The 22,776-nt window shown below is 47.3% G+C and overlaps 1 protein-coding gene across 1 annotated transcript in view; it reads left to right on the top strand.

The window, feature by feature from the left end:
• LOC118382731 (neprilysin-like) overlaps positions 1 to 22,776 on the top strand; it is a 109,966-nt gene that overhangs the window by 17,762 nt on the left and 69,428 nt on the right. Inside the window, exons 3-4 of the mRNA XM_052496842.1 lie at positions 7,331 to 7,366; positions 7,455 to 7,616. Coding sequence (XP_052352802.1) covers positions 7,331 to 7,366; positions 7,455 to 7,616 — 198 coding nt within the window. The remainder of the gene's footprint in view (positions 1 to 7,330; positions 7,367 to 7,454; positions 7,617 to 22,776) is intronic.

Below are 22,776 nucleotides of genomic sequence, written 5' to 3' on the forward strand. Positions count from 1 at the left end.
GTTTTGTGTTATTACACTTGTGTTATACACCACCCACCGCTTCTGAGTATATTACTTGCTAATGTTCAGTCTCTGGATAATAAAATGGATTAACTCAGGGCAATGATTTCCGTCCAGAGAGACATCAGGGATTGTAACATACTCTGTTTCACGGAAACATGGCTCTATCGGGCCGTGTATATTCCCCCCCGAAACCACGACGGCCCTCAAAGAACTTCACTGGACTTTATGCAAACTGGAAACCTCATATCCTGTGTGCCACATTTATTGTAGCTGGGGATTTTAACAAAGTACATTTGAGGACAACCCTACTGAAGTTCTACCAATACATGTGGTTCTACAAGACTGTGGTACTCGCTCTGGTAAAACACTCGACCACTGCTACTCCAACTTTCAGGATGCCTACAAGGCCCTCCCCCGCCCTCCCTTTCGGCAAATCTGATCACGATTCCATTTTTACTCCTCCCTTCCTATAGGCAGAAACTCAAACAGGAAGTACCCGTGCTAATGACTATTCAATGCTGGTCTGACCAATTGGAATCCACACTTCAAGATGGTTTTGATCTTGGGGACTGGGATATGTTTCGGGTTGACCTCCGAGAGCAACATAGATGAATCCACAGACGTGGTGACTGATTTTCATTAGGTAGTGTACAGGAGATGTTGTACCCACTGTGACTATTAAAACCTACCCTAATCAGAAAGCATGGATAGATGGCAGCATTTGCACAAAACTTGAAGGGGTGAACCATCAAATTTAACCGTGGTAAGGTGACTGGGAATATGGCCTAATAGGCAGGTTATTCCCTCCATAAGGCAATCAAACAGGTAACAGGTAACAGGTAACCTCAGTATAGAGACAAAGTGGAGTCGCAATTCAATGGCTCAGACACACAACGTATGTGGGCAGGGTCTACAGACAATCAAGCAATCAATCAAATATATCTATAAAGCCCTTCTTACATCAGCTGATGTCACAAAGTGCTGTACAGAAACCCAGACAATTATGGACTACAAAGGGAAAACCAGCCACGTCGCGGACACCGACGTCTTGCTTCCGGACAAACTAAACACCTTCTTCACCTGCTTTGAGGATAACACAGTGCCACTGACGCGGTCCTTTACCAAGGACTCTGGGCTCTCCTTCTCCATTGCTGACATGGAACTGGGACTCTGGTATGAAAGCTCCAAAAACACCCAAATACCTCCTTTTAGAAAGGGAAACACTGTCAGTAGAGGGATACGGGTCTCAGTAGAGGGATACGGGTCTCAGTAGAGGGATACGGGTCTCAGTATAGTGATACGGGTGTCGGTACAGTGATACGGGTCCCGGTACAGTGATACGGGTCTCAGTAGAGTGATACGGGTCTCAGTAGAGTGATACAGGTCTCAGTAGAGTGATACGGGTCTCAGTAGAGTGATACGGGTCTCACTAGAGTGATACGGGTCTCAGTAGAGTGATACAGGTCTCAGTAGAGTGATACAGGTCTCAGTAGAGTGATACAGGTCTCAGTAGAGTGATACAGGTCTCAGTGGAGTGATACGGGTCTCAGTATAGTGATACGAGTCTTGGTATAATGATACGGCTCTCAGTATAATCATACGGCTCTCAGTATAATGATATGGGTCTCAGTATAGTGATACGGGTCTCAGTATAGTGATACGGGTCTCAGTAGAGTGATACGGGTCTCAGTAGAGTGATACGGGTCTCAGTAGAGTGATACGGGTCTCAGTATAGTGATACAGGTCTCAGTATAGTGATACGGGTCTCAGTAGAGTGATACGGGTCTCAGTAGAGTGATACGGGTCTCAGTAGAGTGATACGGGTCTCAGTAGAGTGATACGGGTCTCAGTAGAGTGATACGGGTCTCAGTATAGTGATACGGGTCTCAGTAGAGTGATACGGGTCTCAGTATAATGATACTGGTCTCAGTAGAGTGATACGGGTCTCAGTATAGTGATACGGGTCTCAGTATAGTGATACGGGTCTCCGTATAGTGATATGGGTCTCAGTATAGTGATACGGGTCTCAGTATAGTGATCCAGGTCTCAGTATAGTGATCCAGGTCTCAGTATAGTGATCCAGGTCTCAGTATAGTGATCCAGGTCTCAGTATAGTGATACGGGTCTCAGTATAGTGATCCAGGTCTCAGTATAGTGATCCGGGTCTCAGTATAGTGATACGGGTCTCAGTATAGTGATACGGGTCTCAGTATAGTGATACGGGTCTCAGTATAGTGATACGGGTCTCAGTATAGTGATACGGGTCTCAGTATAGTGATACGGGTCTCAGTATAGTGATACGGGTCTCAGTATAGTGATACGGGTCTCAGTATAGTGATCCGGGTCTCAGTATAGTGATCCGGGTCTCAGTATAGTGATCCGGGTCTCAGTATAGTGATACAGGTCTCAGTATAGTGATACGGGTCTCAGTATAGTGATCCAGGTCTCAGTATAGTGATCCGGGTCTCAGTATAGTGATACGGGTCCCGGTACAGTGATACGGGTCCCGGTACAGTGATACGGGTCTCGGTAGAGTGATACGGGTCTCGGTAGAGTGATACGGGTCTCGGTAGAGTGATACGGGTCTCGGTATAGTGATACGGGTCTCGGTATAATGATACTGGTCTCAGTAGAGTGATACGGGTCTCAGTATAGTGATACGGGTCTCAGTATAGTGATACGGGTCTCAGTAGAGTGATACGGGTCTCAGTATAATGATACTGGTCTCAGTAGAGTGATACGGGTCTCAGTATAGTGATACGGGTCTCAGTATAGTGATACGGGTCTCAGTATAGTGATACGGGTCTCAGTATAGTGATCCAGGTCTCAGTATAGTGATCCAGGTCTCAGTATAGTGATCCAGGTCTCAGTATAGTGATCCAGGTCTCAGTATAGTGATACGGGTCTCAGTAAGTGATCCAGGTCTCAGTATAGTGATACGGGTCTCAGTATAGTGATACGGGTCTCAGTATAGTGATACGGGTCTCAGTATAGTGATACGGGTCTCAGTATAGTGATACGGGTCTCAGTATAGTGATACGGGTCTCAGTATAGTGATACGGGTCTCAGTATAATGATACTGGTCTCAGTAGAGTGATACGGGTCTCAGTATAGTGATCCAGGTCTCAGTATAGTGATACGGGTCTCAGTATAGTGATCCAGGTCTCAGTATAAACATACAGGTCTCAGTATAGTGATACGGGTCTCGGTATAGTGAAGGGGTCTCAGTATAGTGATCCAGGTCTCAGTATAGTGATATGGGTCTCAGTATAATGATACGGGTCTCAGTATAGTGATCCAGGTCTCAGTATAGTGATCCAGGTCTCGGTATAGTGATACGGGTCTCGGTATAGTGATCCAGGTCTCAGTATAGTGATCCAGGTCTCAGTTTAGTGATACGGGTCTCAGTATAGTGATACTAGTCTCAGTATAGTGATCCAGGTCTCAGTATAGTGATACGGGTCTCAGTATAGTGATCCGGGTCTCAGTATAGTGATCCGGGTCTCAGTATAGTGATACGGGTCTCAGTATAGTGATCCAGGTCTCAGTATAGTGATCCAGGTCTCAGTATAGTGATACGGGTCTCAGTATAGTGATACGGGTCTCAGTATAGTGATCCAGCTCTCAGTATAGTGATCCAGGTCTCAGTATAGTGATATGGGTCTCAGTATAGTGATACGGGTCTCAGTATAGTGATACGGGTCTCAGTATAGTGATACGGGTCTCAGTATAGTGATACGGGTCTCAGTATAGTGATCCAGGTCTCAGTATAGTGATACGGGTCTCAGTATAGTGATACGGGTCTCAGTATAGTGATCCGGGTCTCAGTATAGTGATCCGGGTCTCAGTATAGTGATACGGGTCTCAGTATAGTGATACGGGTCTCAGTATAGTGATACGGGTCTCAGTATAGTGATCCGGGTCTCAGTATAGTGATACGGGTCTCAGTATAGTGATACGGGTCTCAGTATAGTGATACGGGTCTCAGTATAGTGATACGGGTCTCAGTATAGTGATACGGGTCTCAGTATAGTGATACGGGTCTCAGTATAGTGATACGGGTCTCAGTATAGTGATACGGGTCTCAGTATAGTGATACGGGTCTCAGTATAGTGATACGGGTCTCAGTATAGTGATCCAGGTCTCAGTATAGTGATACGGGTCTCAGTATAGTGATACGGGTCTCAGTATAGTGATCCAGGTCTCAGTATAGTGATCCAGGTCTCAGTATAGTTATCCGGGTCTCAGTATAGTTATCCGGGTCTCAGTATAGTGATACAGGTCTCAGTATAGTGATCCAGGTCTCAGTATAAACATACAGGTCTCAGTATAGTGATACGGGTCTCGGTATAGTGAAGGGGTCTCAGTATAGTGATCCAGGTCTCAGTATAGTGATATGGGTCTCAGTATAATGATACGGGTCTCAGTATAGTGATCCAGGTCTCAGTATAGTGATCCAGGTCTCAGTATAGTGATACGGGTCTCAGTATAGTGATCCAGGTCTCAGTATAGTGATCCAGGTCTCAGTTTAGTGATACGGGTCTCAGTATAGTGATACTAGTCTCAGTATAGTGATCCAGGTCTCAGTATAGTGATACGGGTCTCAGTATAGTGATCCGGGTCTCAGTATAGTGATACGGGTCTCAGTATAGTGATACGGGTCTCAGTATAGTGATACGGGTCTCAGTATAGTGATACGGGTCTCAGTATAGTGATACGGGTCTCAGTATAGTGATCCAGGTCTCAGTATAGTGATCCAGGTCTCAGTATAGTGATACGGGTCTCAGTATAGTGATACGGGTCTCAGTATAGTGATCCAGCTCTCAGTATAGTGATATGGGTCTCAGTATAGTGATACGGGTCTCAGTATAGTGATACGGGTCTCAGTATAGTGATCCAGGTCTCAGTATAGTGATCCGGGTCTCAGTATAGTGATACGGGTCTCGGTATAGTGATCCAGGTCTCAGTATAGTGATCCAGGTCTCAGTTTAGTGATACGGGTCTCAGTATAGTGATACTAGTCTCAGTATAGTGATCCAGGTCTCAGTATAGTGATACGGGTCTCAGTATAGTGATCCGGGTCTCAGTATAGTGATACGGGTCTCAGTATAGTGATACGGGTCTCAGTATAGTGATACGGGTCTCAGTATAGTGATACGGGTCTCAGTATAGTGATACGGGTCTCAGTATAGTGATCCAGGTCTCAGTATAGTGATCCAGGTCTCAGTATAGTGATCCAGGTCTCAGTATAGTGATACGGGTCTCAGTATAGTGATACGGGTCTCAGTATAGTGATCCAGCTCTCAGTATAGTGATATGGGTCTCAGTATAGTGATACGGGTCTCAGTATAGTGATACGGGTCTCAGTATAGTGATACGGGTCTCAGTATAGTGATACGGGTCTCAGTATAGTGATACGGGTCTCAGTATAGTGATCCAGGTCTCAGTATAGTGATCCGGGTCTCAGTATAGTGATACAGGTCTCAGTATAGTGATACAGGTCTCAGTATAGTGATCCGGGTCTCAGTATAGTGATACAGGTCTCAGTATAGTGATCCAGGTCTCAGTTTAGTGATACGGGTCTCAGTTTAGTGATACGGGTCTCAATATAGTGATACAGGTCTCAGTATAGTGATACGGGTCTCAGTATAGTGATACAGGTCTCAGTATAGTGATCCAGGTCTCAGTATAGTGATACGGGTCTCAATATAGTGATACAGGTCTCAGTATAGTGATCCAGGTCTCAGTATAGTGATACGGGTCTCAGTATAGTGATCCAGGTCTCAGTATAGTGATACAGGTCTCAGTATAGTGATACAGGTCTCAGTAGAGTGATACGGGTCTCAGAGTGATACGGGTCTCAGTAGAGTGATACGGGTCTCAGTAGAGTGATACGGGTCTCAGTAGAGTGATACGGGTCTCAGTAGAGTGATACGGGTCTCAGTAGAGTGATACGGGTCTCAGTAGAGTGATACGGGTCTCAGTAGAGTGATACAGGTCTCAGTAGAGTGATACAGGTCTCAGTAGAGTGATACGGGTCTCAGTATAATGATACGGGTCTCAGTATAATCATACGGCTCTCAGTATAATGATATGGGTCTCAGTATAGTGATACGGGTCTCAGTAGAGTGATACGGTTCTCAGTATAATGATACGGGTCTCAGTATAGTGATCCAGGTCTCAGTATAGTGATCCGGGTCTCAGTATAGTGATACGGGTCCCGGTACAGTGATACGGGTCCCGGTACAGTGATACGGGTCTCGGTAGAGTGATACGGGTCTCGGTAGAGTGATACGGGTCTCGGTAGAGTGATACGGGTCTCAGTATAGTGATCCGGGTCTCAGTATAGTGATACGGGTCTCAGTATAGTGATACAGGTCTCAGTATAGTGATCCGGGTCTCAGTTTAGTGATACGGGTCTCAGTATAGTGATCCGGGTCTCAGTATAGTGATACGGGTCTCAGTATAGTGATACGGGTCTCAGTATAGTGATACGGGTCTCAGTATAGTGATCCGGGTCTCAGTATAGTGATACGGGTCTCAGTATAGTGATCCGGGTCTCAGTATAGTGATACGGGTCTCAGTATAGTGATACGGGTCTCAGTATAGTGATACGGGTCTCAGTATAGTGATACGGGTCTCAGTATAGTGATACGGGTCTCAGTATAGTGATACGGGTCTCAGTATAGTGATACGGGTCTCAGTATAGTGATACGGGTCTCAGTATAGTGATACGGGTCTCAGTATAGTGATCCGGGTCTCAGTATAGTGATCCGGGTCTCAGTATAGTGATACGGGTCTCAGTATAGTGATACGGGTCTCAGTATAGTGATACGGGTCTCAGTATAGTGATACGGGTCTCAGTATAGTGATCCGGGTCTCAGTATAGTGATACGGGTCTCAGTATAGTGATACGGGTCTCAGTATAGTGATACGGGTCTCAGTATAGTGATCCGGGTCTCAGTATAGTGATACGGGTCTCAGTATAGTGATCCGGGTCTCAGTTTAGTGATACGGGTCTCAGTTTAGTGATACGGGTCTCAGTTTAGTGATACGGGTCTCAGTATAGTGATCCGGGTCTCAGTTTAGTGATACGGGTCTCAGTATAGTGATCCAGGTCTTTAGATGTTGTACATTGAAACTGAGTCATTCCGAATTTCATCTGTAACTTTAAATTCCATTTTGTGCGATTTGAGCTGTTTTCCCTATCCAGCTGTTCTCTGTGTAGCCTGCTGCTAGACCGGACAACAAAGAATCTGGAACCTTCTATAACGTGCCTATTACATTTAAATAACCCGTCTGATTTATGTTGTTTTCCCCTTTTTAGATGGTGTCTGCACCACGGCGGACTGCACTCAGTCAGGTAAATACACACACACCCACGCACGCACACACGCACGCGCACGCGCACACACAGAGGTAGAATATGAGCTGTGTTTGTCTTTGTCCAGCGTCTCGTCTGTTAGAGAACATGGATGCCAATGTGGACCCGTGTGACAACTTCTACCAGTACGCCTGTGGAGGCTGGTTGAAGAAGAACGTCATCCCAGAGACCAGCTCCCGATACAGCACCTTCGACATCCTACGAGACGAACTGGAGGTGGTCCTCAAAGGTTAGAGACACACACACACACACACGGCTAGGAAGCAGAATTTGTGTGTCCTGGTTAGAGACGTTTTGTGGCATAGTTTGGATCCAGTGAGTTTCCCAGGGTGGTGGAAGTGAGGGCTAGGTTTGGATCTGTTGTCCAGGGAGGTGGGAGTGAGGGCTAGGTTTGGATCTGTTGTCCAGGGAGGTGGGAGTGAGGGCTAGGTTTGGATCTGTTGTCCAGGGAGGTGGAAGTGAGGGCTCGGTTTGGATCTGTTGTCCAGGGAGATGGGAGTGAGAGGGGGCTAGGTTTTGGATCTGTTGTCCAGGGAGGTGAGAGTGAGGGCTAGGTTTGCATCTGTTGTCCAGGGAGGTGGGAGTGAGGGCTAGGTTTGGATCTGTTGTCCAGGGAGGTGGGAGTGAGGGCTAGGTTTGGATCTGTTGTCCAGGGAGGTGGGAGTGAGGGCTAGGTTTGGTGTGGTTGGAGGATATACTGGAGTTTAAGCAGCTTCTCTTTCAGGAAAAGACAGACTCTTGGAATAGGTACTGTTGTTAATGGGGGCATCTATCTACAGCGTTTTACCGTGATTGCGGTCTCCGCCAATGCAGGAACATTTCCTTTAAAAGGTGCATAGAGGACAAGCACGATCTGATTAGAATAGTTGGATGCCTTTAACATCTGCTAAGGAGATGAGTCTGAAGCGAATGTGGGTCTGGCCATCTGACTAGCTGTCTCCTTGCTGTCCCCAGTCCACCTGGTCGCGCTGCTGCTCCAGGTTCAACTGTTCTGCCTGCGTCTATGGAACCCTGTCCTGTTCACCGGACGTGCTACCTTGTCCCAGACCTGCTGTTTTCAACTCTAGAGACAGCAGGTGTGGTAGAGATACTCTGAATGATCGGCTATGAAAAGCCAACTGACATTTACTCCTGAGGTGCTGACCTGTTGCACCCTCGACAACCACTGTGATTATTATTATCTGACCCTGCCTGTCATTTATGAACATTTGAACATCTTGGCCATGTTCTGTTATAATCTCCACCCGGCACAGCCAGAAGAGGACTAGCCACCCCTCATAGCCTGGTTCCTCTCTACCCGGCACAGCCAGAAGAGGACTGGCCACCCCACATAGCCTGGTTCCTCTCTACCCGGCACAGCCAGAAGAGGACTGGCCACCCCACATAGCCTGGTTCCTCTCTAGGTTTCTTCCTAGGTTCTGGCCTTTCTAGGGAGTTTTTTCCTAGCCACCGTGCTTCTACACCTGCATTGCTTGCTGTTTGGGGTTTTAGGCTGAGTTTCTACACAGCACTTTGTGACATCAGCTGATGTAAGAAGGTCTATATATTTATATATATTTGATTGATTGATTGACTAGGAATGAGCATCTTGTTAGCTCCATCTTGACAGTGGATTTACAGGAAGGGTCCCCCTTAGACCTGGGAGGTGGGGGCTATGAGGTGTGTGTGTGTGTGTGTGTGCGTGTGTGTGTGTGCGTGTGCGTGTGCGTGCGCGTGTATCAGTGGTGAGTTACATGTTTCACATTACCTGCTGCAGATTTTTGAGAAGGCCAGAGGAATCCTGAGCAGGTTGACCAAGTGGAAGGGCAGAGGGGGTTGTCTGACATTTATGGTCTGTTAATAAGGATTGTACCCTCTTTTAAAACATTTTCGCCTAAAATGACATACCCAAATCGAACTACCTGTAACTCAGGACCTGAAGAAAGGATATGCATATTATTGATACCATTTGAAAGGAAACACATTGAAGTTTCTGGAAATGTGAAATGTATTTATGAGAATATAACACATTAGATCTGGTAAGAGATAATACAAAGATTAAAACATGCTTTTAAAAATATTTTTCTATCATCTTTGAAATGCAAGAGAAATGTCATACTTTCAGATAGGAGTCTAGGTGTAATTTAGATTTTGGCCACCAGATGGTAGCAGTTTGTGTGTAAAGTTTCAGACTGATCCAGTGAAGAATTACATTACTGCACAATATTTTCATGTCTACCAGGAGTTTGCCCAAATGTGCTGAATTGGTCAATTGATACATTTTCAACTATAGAGAACATACAAAAATGCTATGGTAATACATTTTTTTAGTTTACACTCACCCAGAAATGTCATACATGATGGATCATTAGCTTATACAATAACCTTCAGATATCTAGATGGCCGGACATGGTGGGTGTGGAGCCAGATACAACATTGGGGTCAAACTTTAGTCCCCAATTCCTACATTTTAACATAAAAATGGATTTGATCAAACAAAACTATGCAACATTTGATCTCTGGGACCCTCAGGATGACAAATCAGAGTAAGATTACTGAATGTAAGTAAATTATTTACCTTCAAAGGTGAATGTTGTTTTTATCGTGCCATCAAACCAGAGCCTGGTATTGTTTCGCTGTAATAGCTACTGCTAATTGGACCCTACAGTTAGATTAAAAATCATTTAAGCTTTCTGCCCATATAAGACATGTCTATGTCCCGGAAATTTGGCTGCTGTTTACAACGTCATTCTAGTCACATTAGCGTACCTTAGCAACAACCGTCCCGGTTTAGGGACACCCATCCAATAGAGGTTAAAGAGACCCTATCTGTTAAAGAGACCCTACAGTGTAGAACATGTACCATCTGTTAAAGAGACCTCTCCTCTGTTATAGTCTCTTCTCCTTCTCTCTCCTCTGTTATAGTCTCTTCTCCTCCCCTCTCCTCTGTTATAGTCTCTTCTCCTCCCCTCTCCTCTGTTATAGTCTCTTCTCCTCCCCTCTCCTCTGTTATAGTCTCTTCTCCTCCCCTCTCCTCTGTTATAGTCTCTTCTCCTCCCCTCTCCTCTGTTAAAGTCTCTTCTCCTCCCCTCTCCTCTGTTATAGTCTCTTCTCCTCCTCTCTCCTCTGTTATAGTCTCTTCTCCTCCCCTCTCCTCTGTTATAGTCTCTTCTCCTCCCTCTCCTCTGTTATAGTCTCTTCTCCTCCTCTCTCCTCTGTTATAGTCTCTTCTCCTCCCCTCTCCTCTGTTATAGTCTCTTCTCCTCCCCTCTCCTCTGTTATAGTCTCTTCTCCTCCCCTCTCCTCTGTTATAGTCTCTTCTCCTCCTCTCTCCTCTGTTATAGTCTCTTCTCCTCCCCTCTCCTCTGTTATAGTCTCTTCTCCTCCCCTCTCCTCTGTTATAGTCTCTTCTCCTCCTCTCTCCTCTGTTATAGTCTCTCCTCTGTTATAGTCTCCTCCTCCTCTCCTCCCCTCTCCTCTGTTATAGTCTCTTCTCCTCCTCTCTCCTCTGTTATAGTCTCTTCTCCTCCACCTCTTCTCTCCTCCTCCTCCTCTCCTCTGTATAGTCTCTTCTCCTCCTCTCTCTTCTGTTATAGTCTCTTCTCCTCCCCACTCCTCTGTATAGTCTCTTCTCCTCCTCTCTCCTCTGTTATAGTCTCTTCTCCTCTGTTATAGTCTCTTCTCCTCCTCTCTCCTCTGTTATAGTCTCTTCTCCTCCTCTCTCCTCTGTTATAGTCTCTTCTCCTCCTCTCTCCTCTGTTATAGTCTCTTCTCCTCCTCTCTCCTCTGTTATAGTCTCTTCTCCTCCTCTCTCCTCTGTTATAGTCTCTTCTCCTCCTCTCTCCTCTGTTATAGTCTCTTCTCCTCCTCTCTCCTCTGTTATAGTCTCTTCTCCTCCACCTCTTCTCCTCCTCTCTCCTCTGTTATAGTCTCTTCTCCTCCTCTCTCCTCTGTTATAGTCTCTTCTCCTCCCCTCTCCTCTGTTATAGTCTCTTCTCCTCCTCTCTCCTCTGTTATAGTCTCTTCTCCTCCTCTCTCCTCTGTTATAGTCTCTTCTCCTCCCCTCTCCTCTGTTATAGTCTCTTCTCTCCTTCTCTCTGTTAAAGTCTCCTCTCTCCTCTGTTATAGTCTCTTCTCCTCCCTCTCCTCTGTTATAGTCTCTTCTCCTCCCCTCTCCTCTGTTATAGTCTCTTCTCCTCCTCTCTCCTCTGTTATAGTCTCTTCTCCTCCCTCTCCTCTGTTATAGTCTCTTCTCCTCCTCTCTCCTCTGTTATAGTCTCTTCTCCTCCTCTCTCCTCTGTTATAGTCTCTCTCTCCTCTCCTCCCCTCTCCTCTGTTATAGTCTCCCCTCTCCTCTGTTATAGTCTCTTCTCCTCCCCTCTCCTCTGTTATAGTCTCTTCTCCTCCCCTCTCCTCTGTTATAGTCTCTTCTCCTCCTCTCCTCTGTTATAGTCTCTTCTCCTCTCCTCTGTTATAGTCTCTTCTCCTCCTCTCTCCTCTGTTATAGTCTCTTCCTCCTCCTCTGTTATAGTCTCTTCTCCTCCTCTCTCCTCTGTTATAGTCTCTTCTCCTCCTCTCTCCTCTGTTATAGTCTCTTCTCCTCTCCCTCTCCTCTGTTATAGTCTCTTCTCCCTCTCTCCTCTGTTATAGTCTCTTCTCCTTCTCTCCTCTGTTATAGTCTCTTCTCCTCCTCTCTCCTCTGTTATAGTCTCTTCTCCTCCTCTCTCCTCTGTTATAGTCTCTTCTCCTCCTCTCTCCTCTGTTATAGTCTCTTCTCCTCCTCTCTCCTCTGTTATAGTCTCTTCTCCTCCTCTCTCCTCTGTTATAGTCTCTTCTCCTCCTCTCTCCTCTGTTATAGTCTCTTCTCCTCCTCTCTCCTCTGTTATAGTCTCTTCTCCTCCTCTCTCCTCTGTTATAGTCTCTTCTCCTCCTCTCTCCTCTGTTATAGTCTCTTCTCCTCCTCTCTCCTCTGTTATAGTCTCTTCTCCTCCTCTCTCCTCTGTTATAGTCTCTTCTCCTCCTCTCTCCTCTGTTATAGTCTCTTCTCCTCCTCTCTCCTCTGTTATAGTCTCTTCTCCTCCTCTCTCCTCTGTTATAGTCTCTTCTCCTCCTCTCTCCTCTGTTATAGTCTCTTCTCCTCCCTCTCCTCTCTTCTCCTCCTGTTATAGTCTCTCCTCTCCTCTGTTATAGTCTCTTCTCCTCCTCTCTCCTCTGTTATAGTCTCTTCTCCTCCTCTCTCCTCTGTTATAGTCTCTTCTCCTCCTCTCTCCTCTGTTATAGTCTCTTCTCCTCCTCTCTCCTCTGTTATAGTCTCTTCTCCTCCCCTCTCCTCTGTTATAGTCTCTTCTCCTCTGTTATAGTCTCTTCTCCTCCCCTCTCCTCTGTTATAGTCTCTTCTCCTCCCTCTCCTCTGTTATAGTCTCTTCTCCTCCCCTCTCCTCTGTTATAGTCTCTTCTCCTCCTCTCTCCTCTGTTATAGTCTCTTCTCCTCCTCTCTCCTCTGTTATAGTCTCTTCTCCTCCTCTCTCCTCTGTTATAGTCTCTTCTCCTCCTCTCTCCTCTGTTATAGTCTCTTCTCCTCCTCTCTCCTCTGTTATAGTCTCTTCTCCTCCTCCCCTCTCCTCTGTTATAGTCTCTTCTCCTCCCCTCTCCTCTGTTATAGTCTCTTCTCCTCCTCTCTCCTCTGTTATAGTCTCTTCTCCTCCCCTCTCCTCTGTTATAGTCTCTTCTCCTCCTCTCTCCTCTGTTATAGTCTCTTCTCCTCCTCTCTCCTCTGTTATAGTCTCTTCTCCTCCCCTCTCCTCTGTTATAGTCTCTTCTCCTCCTCTCTCCTCTGTTATAGTCTCTTCTCCTCCACCTCTTCTCCTCCCCTCTCCTCTGTTATAGTCTCTTCTCCTCCTCTCTCCTCTGTTATAGTCTCTTCTCCTCCCCTCTCCTCTGTTATAGTCTCTTCTCCTCCCCTCTCCTCTGTTATAGTCTCTTCTCCTCCTCTCTCCTCTGTTATAGTCTCTTCTCCTCCTCTCTCCTCTGTTATAGTCTCTTCTCCTCCTCTCTCCTCTGTTATAGTCTCTTCTCCTCCTCCCCCTCTCCTCTGTTATAGTCTCTTCTCCTCCCCTCTCCTCTGTTATAGTCTCTTTCTCCCCCTCTCCTCTGTTATAGTCTCTTCTCCTCCTCTCTCCTCTTCTCTTCTCCTCCCCTCTCCTCTGTTATAGTCTCTTCTCCTCCCCTCTCCTCTGTTATAGTCTCTTCTCCTCCCCTCTCCTCTGTTATAGTCTCTTCTCCTCCCTCTCCTCTGTTATAGTCTCTTCTCCTCCTCTCTCCTCTGTTATAGTCTCTTCTCCTCCTCTCTCCTCTGTTATAGTCTCTTCTCCTCCTCTCTCCTCTGTTATAGTCTCTTCTCCTCCTCTCTCCTCTGTTATAGTCTCTTCTCCTCCTCTCTCCTCTGTTATAGTCTCTTCTCCTCCTCTCTCCTCTGTTATAGTCTCTTCTCCTCCTCTCTCCTCTGTTAAAGTCTCTTCTCCTCCTCTCTCCTCTGTTAAAGTCTCTTCTCCTCCTCTCTCCTCTGTTATAGTCTCTTCTCCTCCTCTCTCCTCTGTTATAGTCTCTTCTCCTCCTCTCTCCTCTGTTATAGTCTCTTCTCCTCCCCTCTCCTCTGTTATAGTCTCTTCTCCTCCTCTCTCCTCTGTTATAGTCCTCTGTTATAGTCTCTCTCCTCCTCTCTCCTCTGTTATAGTCTCTTCTCCTCCTCTCTCCTCTGTTCTGTTATAGTCTCTTCTCCTCTCTGTTATAGTCTCTTCTCCTCTCTCCTCTGTTATAGTCTCTTCTCCTCCTCTCTCCTCTGTTATAGTCTCTTCTCCTCTTCTCTCTCCTCTGTTATAGTCTCTTCTCCTCCTCTCTCCTCTGTTATAGTCTCTTCTCCTCCTCTCTCCTCTGTTATAGTCTCTTCTCCTCCTCTCTCCTCTGTTATAGTCTCTTCTCCTCCCTCTCTCCTCTGTTATAGTCTCTTCTCCTCTCTCCTCTGTTATAGTCTCTTCTCCTTATAGTCTCTGTTCTCCTCCTCCCTCTCCTCTGTTATAGTCTCTTCTCCTCCTCTCTCCTCTGTTATAGTCTCTTCTCCTCTCCTCTCTCCTCTGTTATAGTCTCTTCTCCTCCCCTCTCCTCTCTCTTCTCTCTCCTCTGTTATAGTCTCTTCTCCTCCCCTCTCCTCTGTTATAGTCTCTCCTCTCCTCCAGTCTCTTCTCCTCCCCTCTCCTCTGTTATAGTCCTCTTCTCCTCCCTCCTCTGTTATAGTCTCTTCTCCTCCTCTCTCCTCTGTTATAGTCTCTTCTCCTCCTCTCTCCTCTGTTATAGTCTCTTCTCCTCCCCTCTCCTCTGTTATAGTCTCTTCTCCTCCTCTCTCCTCTGTTATAGTCTCTTCTCCTCCCCTCTCCTCTGTTATAGTCTCTTCTCCTCCTCTGTCCTCTGTTATAGTCTCTTCTCCTCCTCTCTCCTCTGTTATAGTCTCTTCTCCTCCTCCTCTCCTCTGTTATAGTCTCTTCTCCTCCCCTCTCCTCTGTTATAGTCTCTTCTCCTCCTCTCTCCTCTGTTATAGTCTCTTCTCCTCCCCTCTCCTCTGTTATAGTCTCTTCTCCTCCTCTCTCCTCTGTTATAGTCTCTTCTCCTCCTCTCTCCTCTGTTATAGTCTCTTCTCCTCCTCTCTCCTCTGTTATAGTCTCTTTCCTCCCTCCTCTCTCTCCTCTGTTAAAGTCTCTTCCTCTCTCCTCTCTTCTCCTCTGTTATAGTCTCTTCTCCTCCCCTCTCCTCTGTTATAGTCTCTTCTCCTCCTCTCTCCTCTGTTATAGTCTCTTCTCCTCCTCTCTCCTCTGTTATAGTCTCTTCTCCTCCCTCTCCTCTGTTATAGTCTCTTCTCCTCCTCTCTCCTCTGTTATAGTCTCTTCTCCTCCCCTCTCCTCTGTTATAGTCTCTTCTCCTCCCCTCTCCTCTGTTATAGTCTCTTCTCCTCCCCTCTCCTCTGTTATAGTCTCTTCTCCTCCCCTCTCCTCTGTTATAGTCTCTTCTCCTCCTCTGTCCTCTGTTATAGTCTCTTCTCCTCCTCTCTCCTCTGTTATAGTCTCTTCTCCTCCTCTCTCCTCTGTTATAGTCTCTTCTCCTCCCCTCTCCTCTGTTATAGTCTCTTCTCCTCTGTTATAGTCTCTTCTCCTCCCCTCTCCTCTGTTATAGTCTCTTCTCCTCCTCTCTCCTCTGTTATAGTCTCTTCTCCTCCTCTCTCCTCTGTTATAGTCTCTTCTCCTCCTCTCTCCTCTGTTATAGTCTCTTCTCCTCCTCTCTCCTCTGTTATAGTCTCTTCTCCTCCTCTCTCCTCTGTTATAGTCTCTTCTCCTCCTCTCTCCTCTGTTATAGTCTCTTCTCCTCCTCTCTCCTCTGTTATAGTCTCTTCTCCTCCTCTCTCCTCTGTTATAGTCTCTTCTCCTCCTCTCTCCTCTGTTATAGTCTCTTCTCCTTCTCCTCCTTCTCCTCCTCTGTTATAGTCTCTTCTCCTCCTCTCTCCTCTGTTATAGTCTCTTCTCCTCTCTCCTCTGTTATAGTCTCTTCTCCTCCTCTCTCCTCTGTTATAGTCTCTTCTCCTCCTCTCTCCTCTGTTATAGTCTCTTCTCCTCCTCTCTCCTCTGTTATAGTCTCTTCTCCTCCTCTCTCCTCTGTTATAGTCTCTTCTCCTCCCCTCTCCTCTGTTATAGTCTCTTCTCCTCCTCTCTCCTCTGTTATAGTCTCTTCTCCTCCTCTCTCCTCTGTTATAGTCTCTTCTCCTCCCCTCTCCTCTGTTATAGTCTCTTCTCCTCCTCTCTCCTCTGTTATAGTCTCTTCTCCTCCTCTCTCCTCTGTTATAGTCTCTTCTCCTCCTCCTCTCCTCTGTTATAGTCTCTTCTCCTCCTCTCTCCTCTGTTATAGTCTCTTCTCCTCCTCTCTCCTCTGTTATAGTCTCTTCTCCTCCCCTCTCCTCTGTTATAGTCTCTTCTCCTCCCCTCTCCTCTGTTATAGTCTCTTCTCCTCCCCTCTCCTCTGTTATAGTCTCTTCTCCTCCTCTCTCCTCTGTTATAGTCTCTTCTCCTCCTCTCTCCTCTGTTATAGTCTCTTCTCCTCCCCTCTCCTCTGTTATAGTCTCTTCTCCTCTGTTATAGTCTCTTCTCCTCCACCTCTTCTCCTCCTCCACCTCTGTTATAGTCTCTTCTCCCCTCTCCTCTGTTATAGTCTCTTCTCCTCCCCTCTCCTCTGTTATAGTCTCTTCTCCTCCCCTCTCCTCTGTTATAGTCTCTTCTCCTCCTCTCTCCTCTGTTATAGTCTCTTCTCCTCCTCTCTCCTCTGTTATAGTCTCTTCTCCTCCCCTCTCCTCTGTTATAGTCTCTTCTCCTCCTCTCTCCTCTGTTATAGTCTCTTCTCCTCCCACCTCTTCTCTCTCCACCTCTTCTGTTATAGTCTCTTCTCCTCTCTCCTCTGTTATAGTCTCTTCTCCTCCTCTCTTCCTCTGTTATAGTCTCTTCTCCTCCTCTCTCCTCTGTTATAGTCTCTTCTCCTCCCCTCTCCTCTGTTATAGTCTCTTCTCCTCCCCTCTCCTCTGTTATAGTCTCTTTCTCCTCTCTCCTCTGTTATAGTCTCTTCTCCTCCTCTCTCCTCTTATAGTCTCTTCTCCTCCCCTCTCCTCTGTTATAGTCTCTTCTCCTCCTCTCTCCTCTGTTATAGTCTCTTCTCCTCCTCTCTCCTCTGTTATAGTCTCTTCTCCTCCCCTCTCCTCTGTTATAGTCTCTTCTCCTCCCCTCTCCTCTGTTATAGTCTCTTCTCCTCCCCTCTCCTCTGTTATAGTCTCTTCTCCTCCTCTCTCCTCTGTTATAGTCTCTTCTCCTCCTCTCTCCTCTGTATAGTCTCTTCTCCTCCTCTCTCCTCTGTTATAGTCTCTTCTCCTCCTCTCTCCTCTGTATAGTCTCTTCTCCTCCCCACTCCTCTGTATAGTCTCTTCTCCTCCCCTCTCCTCTGTTATAGTCTCTTCTCCTCCTCACTCCTCTGTTATAGTCTCTTCTCCTCCTCTCTCCTCTGTTATAGTCTCTTCTCCTCCCCTCTCCTCTGTATAGTCTCTTCTCCTCCTCTCTCCTCTGTTATAGTCTCTTCTCCTCCTCTCTCCTCTGTTATAGTATCTTCTCCTCCAACTCTTCTCCACCTCTCTCCTCTGCTATATTCTCTTCTCCTCCACCTCTTCTCCTCCACCTCTTCTCCTCCACCCCTTCTTCTCCTCCCCTCTCCTCTGTTATAGTCTCTTCTCCTCCCCACTCCTCTGTTATAGTCTCTTCTCCTCCTCTCTCCTCTGTTATAGTCTCTTCTCCTCCCCTCTCCTCTGTTATAGTCTCTTCTCCTCCTCTCTCCTCTGTTATAGTCTCTTCTCCTCCCTCTCCTCTGTCATAGTCTCTTCTCCTCCTCTCTCCTCTGTTATAGTCTCTTCTCCTCCACCTCTTCCCCTCCACCTCTTCTTCTCCTCCTCTCTCCTCTGTTATAGTCTCTTCTCCTCCACCTCTTCCCCTCCACCTCTTCTCCTCCTCTCTCCTCTGTTATAGTCTCTTCTCCTCCCCTCTCCTCTGTTATAGTCTCTTCTCCTCCCCACTCCTCTGTTATAGCCTCTTCTCCTCCACCTCTTCCCCTCCACCTCTTCTTCTCCTCCTCTCTCCTCTGTTATAGTCTCTTCTCCTCCCCACTCCTCTGTTATAGTCTCTTCTCCTCCCCACTCCTCTGTTATAGCCTCTTCTCCTCCACTTCTTCTCCTCTTCCTCTCTCCTCTGTTATAGTCTCTTCTCCTCCTCTCTCCTCTGTTATAGTCTCTTTTCCTCCTCTCTCCTCTGTTATAGTCTCTTCTCCTCCACTCTCTTCTCCTCCACTCTTCTCCTCTTCCTCTCTCCTCCTCCTCTATCTCTTGACATCTCAAGTGTCTGTCGTGAACTTGTTATGGATTTTTAAACCATACTATAATTATCAGTAGAGTATTCTTGGGGGGGGGGTCCTAATTTGTCTGATTGAATAGGCATGATTGTCCACAGCCGAATCCTGATTTTAAAAGGTGTCTGAGTGTTTGATTCTCCGGTTTCTGTCTTTGATTGCTGTATTTCTATCAGTCTCCACTTTCTCTATCAGATGTCATTATCACTAGAACAATGCTGTCAGGAGAAAAGCCCACCCTGGTAACAGATGGGTAGACAATGTTCCTGCCAATACCAGTCAAGGTTAAGACTGCACTATCCAGTCAGTCAGGCTCTGTGTTCCTGGAGTATCTAGTCAGTCAGGCTCTATATTCCTGAAGTATCCAGTCAGTCAGGCTCTATATTCCTGGAGTATCCAGTCAGTCAGGCTCTATATTCCTAGAGTATCCAGTCAGTCAGGCTCTGTGTTCCTGGAGTATCCAGTCAGTCAGGCTCTATATTCCTGGAGTATCCAGTCAGTTAGTCAGGCTCTGTGTTCCTGGAGTATCCAGTCAGTCAGGCTCTGTGTTCCTGGAGTATCCAGTCAGTCAGTCAGGCTCTATATTCCTGGAGTATCCAGTCAGTCAGGCTCTATATTCCTGGAGTATCCAGTCAGTCAGGCTCTATATTCCTAGAGTATCCAGTCAGTCAGGCTCTATATTCCTGGAGTATCCAGTCAGTCAGGCTCTATATTCCTGGAGTATCCAGTCAGTCAGGCTCTGTGTTCCTGGAGTATCCAGTCAGTTAGTCAGGCTCTGTGTTCCTGGAGTATCCAGTCAGTCAGTCAGGCTCTGTGTTCCTGGAGTATCCAGTCAGTCAGTCAGGCTCTATATTCCTGGAGTATCCAGTCAGTCAGGCTCTGTGTTCCTGGAGTATCCAGTCAGTCAGGCTCTATATTCCTGGAGTATCCAGTCAGTCAGTCAGGCTCTGTGTTCCTGGAGTATCCAGTCAGTCAGTCAGGCTCTGTGTTCCTGGAGTATCCAGTCAGTCAGTCAGGCTCTATATTCCTGGAGTATCCAGTCAGTCAGGCTCTGTGTTCCTGGAGTATCCAGTCAGTCAGTCAGGCTCTATATTCCTGGAGTATCCAGTCAGTCAGGCTCTATATTCCTGGAGTATCCAGTCAGTCAGTCAGGCTCTATATTCCTGGAGTATCCAGTCAGTCAGGCTCTATATTCCTAGAGTATCCAGTCAGTCAGGCTCTATATTCCTGGAGTATCCAGTCAGTCAGTCAGGCTCTGTGTTCCTGGAGTATCCAGTCAGTCAGACAGGCTCTGTGTTCCTGGAGTATCCAGTCAGGTCAGGCTCTGTGTTCCTGGAGTATCCAGTATTCAGTCAGGCTCTGTGTTCCTGGAGTATCCAGTCAGGTCAGTCAGGGCTCTGTGTTCCTGGAGTATCCATCAGTCAGTCAGGGCTCTGTGTTCCTGGAGTATCCAGTCAGTCAGTCACCTGGGGCTCTGTGTTCCTGGAGTATCAGTCAGTCAGGGCGTTGGCCACACCTATATTCCTGGAGTATCCAGTCAGTCAGGCTCTATATTCCTAGAGTATCCAGTCAGTCAGGCTCTGGACAGTTCACATCATATTCCTAGAGTATCCAGTCAGTCAGGTTGGCCACACCTGGACTCTCAGGTATTAAACAGCAGGGCGTTGGCCACATATTCCACCTGGACAGAGTATCCAGTCAGTCAGGCACCTGGATATTCCTCAGGTATCCAGTCAGTCAGGCTCTATAGTTCCTAGAGTATCCAGTCAGTCAGGCAGTTCATCTGTTCCTGGAGTATCCAGTCAGTCAGGTATTCAGGCTCTGTGTTCCTGGAGTATCCAGTCAGTCAGGCTCTGTGTTCCTGGAGTATCCAGTCAGTCAGGCTGGCCACACCTGGATATTCCTCAGGTATCCAGTCAGTCAGGCTCTATATTCCTAGAGTATCCAGTCAGTCAGGCTCTATATTCCTAGGTATCCTGTCAGTCAGGCCACTCTATATTCCTCAGAGTATCCAGTCAGTCAGGCTCTATATTAAACCTAGAGTGGCCACACCTCCAGTCAGTCAGGCTCTATATTGGCCACACCTGGACAGTATCCAGTCAGTCAGTCAGGCTCTGTGTTCCTGGAGTATCCAGTCAGTCAGACAGGCTCTATAAAGGATACCGTTTCTATGCCTCCTGGACAGTTGCCATTTGAACGAGGGCGTTGAACATAGTTTCTGGTATTAAACAGCATAGCTAACCTAGCTAACAGAGTATTAAACAATTCACCTGGACAAAAGGTATTAAACAGGAAAAGCTACCATGCTACGACTCAGGTATTAAACAGCAGGGCGTTGGCCACACCTGGACAGTTAGTCTAGTGTTGGTCTCATATACCACAGGGTTACCACTCCTAACACAGAGCATGAGTGTAACCTTTGAACTCAAGTGTCCTGCCTGGTTAAACATGCCAACCCTGGTCAACATATACCTTATCTGTTAACAGCAGCCTGCAGGGCGCTGCGTTGGCCACACCTGGACAGTTCACATCAGGTATTAAACCGCAGGGCGTTGGCCACACCTGGACAGTTCACATCAGGTATTAAACCGCAGGGCGTTGGCCACACCTGGACAGTTCACATCAGGTATTAAACAGCAGGGCGTTGGCCACACCTGGACAGTTCACATCAGGTATTAAACAGCAGGGCGTTGGCCACACCTGGACAGTTCACATCAGGTATTAAACAGCAGGGCGTTGGCCACACCTGGACAGTTCACATCAGGTATTAAACAGCAGGGGGCCACACCTGGACAGTTGGCCACACCTGGACAGTTCACATCAGGTATTAAACAGCAGGGCGTTGGCCACACCTGGACAGTTCACATCAGGTATTAAAACCGTTGGCACCTGGGTGTTGGCCACACCTGGACAGTTCACATCAGGTATTAAACAGCAGGGCGTTGGCCACACCTGGACAGTTCACATCAGGTATTAAACCGCAGGGCGTTGGCCACACCTGGACAGTTCACATCAGGTATTAAACAGCAGGGCGTTGGCCACACCTGGACAGTTCACATCAGGTATTAAACCGCAGGGCGTTGGCCACACCTGGACAGTTCACATCAGGTATTAAACAGCAGGGCGTTGGCCACACCTGGACAGTTCACATCAGGTATTAAACAGCAGGGCGTTGGCCACACCTGGACAGTTCACATCAGGTATTAAACAGCAGGGCGTTGGCCACACCTGGACAGTTCACATCAGGTATTAAACCGCAGGGTGTTGGCCACACCTGGACAGTTCACATCAGGTATTAAACAGCAGGGTGTTGGCCACACCTGGACAGTTCACATCAGGTATTAAACAGCAGGGCGTTGGCCACACCTGGACAGTTCACATCAGGTATTAAACCGCAGGGCGTTGGCCACACCTGGACAGTTCACATCAGGTATTAAACCGCAGGGCGTTGGCCACACCTGGACAGTTCACATCAGGTATTAAACCGCAGGGCGTTGGCCACACCTGGACAGTTCACATCAGGTATTAAACCGCAGGGCGTTGGCCACACCTGGACAGTTCACATCAGGTATTAAACAGCAGGGCGTTGGCCACACCTGGACAGTTCACATCAGGTATTAAACAGCAGGGCGTTGGCCACACCTGGACAGTTCACATCAGGTATTAAACAGCAGGGCGTTGGCCACACCTGGACAGTTCACATCAGGTATTAAACAGCAGGGCGTTGGCCACACCTGGACAGTTCACATCAGGTATTAAACCGCAGGGCGTTGGCCACACCTGGACAGTTCACATCAGGTATTAAACAGCAGGGCGTTGGCCACACCTGGACATGGCCACAGTTCACATCAGGTATTAAACAGCAGGGCGTTGGCCACACCTGGACAGTTCACATCAGGTATTAAACAGCAGGGCGTTGGCCACACCTGGACAGTTCACATCAGGTATTAAACAGCAGGGCGTTGGCCACACCTGGACAGTTCACATCAGGTATTAAACAGCAGGGCGTTGGCCACACCTGGACAGTTCACATCAGGTATTAAACAGCAGGGCGTTGGCCACACCTGGACAGTTCACATCAGGTATTAAACAGCAGGGCGTTGGCCACACCTGGACAGTTCACATCAGGTATTAAACAGCAGGGCGTTGGCCACACCTGGACAGTTCACATCAGGTATTAAACAGCAGGGCGTTGGCCACACCTGGACAGTTCACATCAGGTATTAAACAGCAGGGCGTTGGCCACACCTGGACAGTTCACATCAGGTATTAAACAGCAGGGCGTTGGCCACACCTGGACAGTTCACATCAGGTATTAAACAGCAGGGCGTTGGCCACACCTGGACAGTTCACATCAGGTATTAAACAGCAGGGCGTTGGCCACACCTGGACAGTTCACATCAGGTATTAAACAGCAGGGCGTTGGCCACACCTGG

The sequence above is a fragment of the Oncorhynchus keta genome, chromosome 1, assembly GCF_023373465.1.
Source record: "Oncorhynchus keta strain PuntledgeMale-10-30-2019 chromosome 1, Oket_V2, whole genome shotgun sequence".
Taxonomy (NCBI): domain Eukaryota; kingdom Metazoa; phylum Chordata; class Actinopteri; order Salmoniformes; family Salmonidae; genus Oncorhynchus; species Oncorhynchus keta.